Source organism: Argentina anserina, chromosome 4 (assembly GCF_933775445.1).
Source record: "Argentina anserina chromosome 4, drPotAnse1.1, whole genome shotgun sequence".
Taxonomy (NCBI): domain Eukaryota; kingdom Viridiplantae; phylum Streptophyta; class Magnoliopsida; order Rosales; family Rosaceae; genus Argentina; species Argentina anserina.
Genome location: NC_065875.1, coordinates 5932186 through 5939315, shown reverse-complemented (window position 1 = coordinate 5939315; position 7130 = coordinate 5932186). Strand labels below are relative to the sequence as shown.

At 34.3% G+C, this 7130-nt stretch overlaps 1 protein-coding gene across 1 annotated transcript; it reads left to right on the top strand.

Annotated features, from left to right (window-relative positions):
• The first annotated feature begins 4605 nt into the window (after nt 1–4605).
• On the top strand, nt 4606–5488 carry LOC126791867 (uncharacterized). Its single transcript, XM_050518361.1, has 2 exons — nt 4606–4961; nt 5134–5488. Exons 1-2 carry the CDS (start codon nt 4844–4846, stop codon nt 5448–5450), a joined length of 435 nt encoding a protein of 144 aa, XP_050374318.1. The 5' UTR covers nt 4606–4843; the 3' UTR covers nt 5451–5488.
• The last annotated feature ends 1642 nt before the right edge of the window (nt 5489–7130 follow it).

Genomic DNA, 7130 nt, shown 5'->3' with positions numbered 1-7130 from the left:
ACTTTAGGCATTCTTGTTAGAGCCCGCGTTCGGCCATAAACTTGATAATTTAATTAAATCAAGACAAAGTGTATGTATTGGAAGCTACGTTACAACATGTCTACTCTTTATTTATTTCAACTTTTAGATTATTAATATTGTTTTAGCTCTCTGGTGTCCTCGACTAGCTTGGTTTTTCTTGGTTTTTTATTGCAGTACAATTTTTATTTTCCTTATAGGCACCGATCCTCAAATAGAACACTGCGAACACAAAAAAGCATAGAAAATGAAACCAGACAGAAGGATTTAGGATAATATGAGCTCTAAAAAACAGCCTGTTTAAAATTAACAAAAATGAATACATTCTTTAGATTTTATTCCACTTTAAGCTTTCCATGATTCTAGATGCTAAATGCGAGACTGATAAACTGATACGTATTGCATGTGAATAAGCAGGAAACCTTGTGATTGATCGATATAGCCTCCCTTGTAGTATGAGCTTTTGAATGAATAGCAGTTCTCGTGTGACAAATAAAATCCATCTGGTTCTGCTAGTACCTTATTAATTGATTGTTCTTTCATATTTAGGTTCTTTTGGTGGTGGCGGTGGCGGTGATCCTGGCGGAGGGCGCGTATGCAGCTCATGATCAATCATATTCTGATATATAAATATCAAATGCAGATGGCAGCTGCTGCTGCGTCACGGGAATGTTGGTGTCACATTCCAAGTAACCTTCACATAATTCTCTCTCTCACTCTACCATATATTATTCTTTTTGACCTGATTTAGTTATATTAAATTTGTTGAATTATTAATCAAACTCCTAGCTCCTTTCCATCTCATACAAACTCATCTTCCTCCCATTGGACTACATCTTATAATCACAATCAACTTTGAGTGCACTAGCGGGTATGGAATAATGAGCTGTTGTATCCTAATATATATGTATATGTTCACCATGATCGAATTCCCATTTCCTTCCTCATTTGATAAGCACTATGAGTATCTGATTGATCCTTACCTTCCCACTATATTGCTGGCCTGCTGCAGATCATAATCAATTACTATATTGATCCTTACTTTGATCTGATGCAATTTTGTCAAAGCGGGATGAATTTTTATCACTTCGACTAAAGTGAATAGAGATTTAGCAGACCGGCAAGAAATAAAGTTCATTATAATTGCAGCAAATTAACCACTAAAATGTTTTAGCACCATAATATGGTGTCAGCACCGCAATCCCACGTGGCATGTCAAGTCACCTTACAATGTCAATAATTACAATAATCATAAAATGTCATTTTCGAATGAAAATACAATATTATCTTTGTTAATTCAACAACTCTATTATATCATTTATTTTTTCAAAATACTTTTAAAATGTAATAAAAATACGATATATACAAAGTATACTTGAAATATAGAGAAATATATATATATATATATATATATATATATATGCGTGTGTAGTGTCTATATGGTAATTGTATTAATTAATTATAGTCATTAATTAATCGTAAATATAAGTTAATTAAATAAGAAAGTCATTCATCTTGACATATTTGTCACTAGAAAGATTATCATCGACATAACTGTATTAAATATGATATTAATTAAGATATGTATACTCTAGAAAAAATAATATTTGTTACCTTACATATCCCCTTAAATCGATTATACTCTGACAAAATAATATTTCCTTTCAGAAAAAAAAAACCAAAATAATCTCAACAAAAATTTTCATCTAAATATAAATGTTGTAGTTACCTTACATCATCTGAAATTTAAAAAATATATATTTTGTGTGCATATATATATATATATATTTCAAGCATATTTTCGTAAATTTCAAAATTTTAAATTGTATTTTAAAAAGATTATTGTGATGAAAAAGGAGAAATGATACAAAGAACAAAAAAATATTTTTATAATAATTTAAAACCATTGAATTAACAAGGATATGATTGTATTTTAATTTAAAATGACATTTTTATATAATTTTAATTATTGATGTGGCAATGTGACGTGACATGTCACGTAAGATTGTACCGTCTGATTTGACATCATATTATGACGCCCTAGCACTCCTCAATTAACCATGAAACTTGTTTGCAACATCTATTCTATTGGCGGATTTGGCGCCAAGGACTAAACTAAGACATATCAAAGTTCTTAAAATGGAAATTATAGAAAATATCGATATGGATAGGGAAAAAATATTATATGTACCCGGTACATAATCTATGTGGCGTACTTTTTAAATGTTACTGGTCCATTTTTTACTGTGTTTGTTTCTGATTGGTTACTCATATTTAAATAATATTTTCCCCTTTCACCGCGTGTAAGTTTATCACAGCATGGAGTAATATGATTGGCTGGGTACACCACATATCAATACCACGTGGTGTTCCGGGTACATTGAATAATTACTCAAGACAAGAAATTATTATATATACCCTGTATATAGTCCGCATGGCGTACCTTCTTAATATTATTGGTCCATTTTTACTGTGTTTGTTTCTGATTCGTTATTTATATTTGGATAATCTTTCTAGAAAATTACTTAGTAGTACTAGACAATATTTGAATTAATTAAAAACTCATTTTCCATATTTTGTATATATAAATTAGAACATAAGTGTAAGCCAAAAATGAGTGGACATAAACTTGATTAATTAATTAGTGCTGAAATGTCCATATCACTATTTTCGTGAAAATTATCAAACTGCCACTCCCAGATCTAACAAGTTTCTCTCTCCTCATTTTTTTTTTGTTCGGCAATTTTAAATTTTCCAACCAAACCACAAGCAATTTGGAGGTGAGTCAATATATAAAGTTGTTCCTTACAACATGAGCTTTCATTTAACTGATTTAAGTACCATATTGCATATTTTTTTAGAAACTTTGAAATTTCGAATTTTGCTTATTAAAAACCACAGTAGCAGTTAGATTCATAGTCGACAGTAGCAGCTAGATTCATAGTCGACAGTAGCAGCTAGATTCATAGTCAACAATAGCATGTACCTTCTCATCCGACAGTAGCACCTTCCAAGTCGGCAGTAGCAGCTAGTTTCATACTCAACAGTAACATGTTGTTTAATTAGATAGTAGCTGTTAGTTTCATAATCGACAGTAGCAACTAGTTTCTTAGTCGACAATATCAGGTAGTCTCTTAGTCGATAGTAACAAGTACACATGTAGATGTGATATGTAGTAGTGAGAATAAATTTTGAATTCTCCTAAATGTGATGGGCTAAAGAGGAAAAAAAGAGAGTAAAATATCATATGACATGTGGCAGCTTGCTATTATTGGATTCTTATTGTAACTTTTGGTCCTAATTTGCTCCATCAAATTAGGAAATGAGTTTTTTATAAACCAAAATGTTGTCCGGCACTTATTAGTAGTTTGCTATAATCTTTTTCATTTTTCACCGTGTGCATGATATGTTTATTACAACATGAAGTAATATGATTGGCTGAGTACACCACATGGTAATACCACGTGGTGTTTCGAATACATAGAATAATTACGGAAGCAATTTTCTCTCGTGCATTCTTTTGCAACCGTCCACTCCCAAAATACCTCTTTCAGAGATTCAATCACATTGTAATGGACTAATGGCAGCCGAAGATGATGCATTTTTTTAGGGCTTTCTTGGTATCGTAGGGCTCGGACGGGCCGTAAGCGTGATGTCGCTACTACTCCATCCCCAAATATCTCACAATACTTTGGCAACTTTTCTTCAACTAGTTACAAGTGAGTTAATGAGCCGCAAAGACTCGATTGATCGAAGATAGCAGTGTCAAACTTCTGATGAACATCAAAACTGAATAACTGATGCTTAATGCATGTGAAGTTTGTGTATCATCCAGGTTATGGTGGGCAAAATTTTAGTGGAAAGATATTAGTTTAGACTCTCATTTTCCATGGTAATTGGCTCATCGCTTTTCTTACTAGTACTAGTAGTTACCCTCTTGCTGGCATATTTGCCAACATGCATGCTTAAGTTGTTCACTTGCTTGCATCTCCATGCGCCACCTACAGTTATGATTTAGGGATGAGGGTGGTGTTTCTCCTTAGCCTTAAGAAGCTCTGCGCCTGCCAGTCTCGCTTGGTTCATTAGTCCATCGATCGTGTCGTGGTTACATGATATACAAGTATACAACTGGTGACCGAATAGATGATTATGTACATATAGATGGTGTAGTCGGTCATGTAAAGATGTTCAACATGCATCATTTACATCACCCCAATTGATCGTAATAATCATAGTTATACAAACAAAAATTATATTTGGTGAGTAGCATTGTACATGTCCAAAACCATAACGCCAAAAGTCAGATCAAATTAGTTGTCTGTGGTTGTATTCTAAGCTTGACCACCGCTTTGGTTAATTAATGTAGGGAGGATTAGTGTCGTTATGCATTATTTAAACGTCTCTTGTACCCGACTTTCTTATTATAATTTGACTAGCTAGTCTGGCTTCTCATGAAGAATTATATTTATTTCAAAGGCTGCCATCTCGAATCTGTTGACCCGTACAAACCCTGCTGCTGTGTCCTATCCTATATTAGCTCTCTATAGATATGAAGTTGCCAATGAACTAGACATTGCATTCTTCCCTTCTGGATATACAAATCCAGAGAACAATTAGCCTGTTTATTTGTTAGAAAGGTAATCCATCTATCATTATCTGAATACTGTACGTTGATATCGTTCAGCTGCAGTCCTGCAGTTAGATTTCCTATCTTCGATCTTTAACTTAATTTTCTTCCATCTTAAATTAATCTGTCGATCCTACGTGATTACTCAGTATATATTGTCAGTAATATAGTCCATAAGACAAGGTCTAGATACTGGCTATGGCTTCCTCTCTCCCTCGTTTGTATAATACTCCAGTCCAGCTATATTTGAATAACAGCAGCAATATTCGTCGTACGAATATGATCACGCAAGTAAAGGCTCACAGCTATGACGAAGGTACTACCTCAATCAGTCTTTACCTATTAGCCCTATCAACCTGTGAAGTCGGATTTAAACAAACTTAATCTGGTAACAACACATTTACACATTACAGCGTAGATAGATAAATGCGTTGAAATATTAGTGTTTATGTATATAATCAAGTCATAATGGGTGGATGAATGTGCAGGAAGATCATCACGCAGAAGCAGCAATAACGTTGATTCAAATATGAGTGTTCTAAGAGAGAAGATGGAAATGGTTAAGATGAGGGTGAGACTTGAGAAACTAAGTCTCAAACATCATCGTCAAGAGCAATACGGTTGGAATTATGCAAACGGGTATCAATGTAATGACCAACTCAGAAGAGCAAGAGCAAGATCGAGAGACTTCTCAAGCTTCTTTTACCTCATACGTTTGGTCATTCTCACTTTTGGTTTTACTTGTTCTACTGCTACTTTTTCCCTTTTCCTTGTATCCCTAGTGATTAACTGCACAAGTCAATGATAAGCGCACATATATTATAACGTGTATCCAATAAAATTTCTTTACATAATCTGTACGTGCATAACTAGAGCAGACGATAACCCTTTTTCAAACTACAAGAAATCATCAAAAGTGAGTTCAATCATGAATGTTGGATATGTGCGAACATGACGAAGGTATTGAAGCTGAGGGGCGAGCAGTATATTTGCATCCTTCTAACCTTCTTGAACCTGGGTCACACCAATCCTTAATTTTCCACTTCTTGCATGCATAAATTAAATTAATCGTTTGTGCACGTTGTTACCTGATGTGATGATCGACGTATTAATGTTCCCACAAAAACAAATATAGGTGCAGTGGAAAGAAATGTCGATCTAAAGTCATTCAACTTTGTGAATTCCACGCCAAGAGGGAAACAGTAAGAGAAAGAGAGACGAAAAATCATGCAACTTTGTCAAGTTCATTTCCTTATTCTCTTACTCACTCCCTTTTGGTTTGGTTTGGTTTTTATGGCCAACTTGTGTGAAAGATGAAAGAAACGAAGTTGATTAATTGGTCTGGCATTAAATTTCTCCCCCAGTTAATTTACCGGACAAGCGTATGCTAATTGCTAAATAACCCAACCACAAGTTTTAATTGCCTCCCATCACACCTTGATATATAATGTACTAAAAGTATAGCACAATAAGATGTCCCTTGGAATATATCTTTTAATTATCTAATCCCAAGACGTATATAGTCTTCATATATATATTATATATATATATTATATATATAGTTACGTGTGCAGTATCTACATGTATAACTCTTTTCTACATCTCAGAATTTCACAACCGGCCAATTTATTCACATATTTAAGTAGTAAAAGAAATGCTTCCCAAACTTCATGCACCAGCAGCATGTCCATGTTCATATATGAGGAAAGTTAACTGATTCTTTGACATAAGCAGCATCTCAAATATAGCAACGTACTCAAGTCTAAACCCTAGACTGGAAAGAACAAGTATCGATTTTCAAAAATATATGTGAAGCAGCATGAAAATGGAGAAGTCTAACCCCTAACTAGTCTCTATTTGGCTATCAAATTTCAATCCAAATTGTGACCCAGTCACCGAGAATGAAAGTCCTTTGGATAATCAAATTTCAAGCAAACTAACATGCATGCAGTTTGAAGTTGGTAATCAAGATTCAAAATCAAAGAAATCAGAGAAGGTTTGCTACCTAAGTAGTTGAGCAAAAGCTGCGTGATTTTGCAGCTGGTTGAGAGAATGAGAGAATTTCACAGATTGACTGCACTCTTTCAAAAACAGAGCATGGATTTTAATGTGCTTTGGACCCTTCCTGGGCGTGTTACTTTTCAATATATTTTTTTTTTTTGCTTTGCTGGGCTGACTTGATCTGCTAGCCTTCTAAAATGTAATCATGCATGCACGTACTCGATCGATCTTCATGATTGCGCTTTAATTAGGTTTAGACTATTTTCACACGTGGGAATACAACTGGAGAGTTAATCACGTACTTGTCTTGCTCCAATATTGGCTGTGATCAAGAGCATCGGAGAGGTACTGATCACTGATGGCGATGGTGGTGGTCAGAGCAGGGAACCATTTCTCTTTTTCAATCTCCATGGCGATAAAGGAAATTAAGCAATATGAGTTTAATAATTTCTTCAGCTCAAGAAAATCTGTCCGTAGATTCTTT

Bases quoted from the DNA above. Each gene is read 5' to 3' on its own strand.
- LOC126791867 (XM_050518361.1), top strand. From the start codon at position 4,844: ATGGCTTCCTCTCTCCCTCGTTTGTATAATACTCCAGTCCAGCTATAT. The intron at 4,962-5,133 runs GTACTACCTCAA...ATGAATGTGCAG, and splicing joins GGCTCACAGCTATGACGAAG to GAAGATCATCACGCAGAAGC.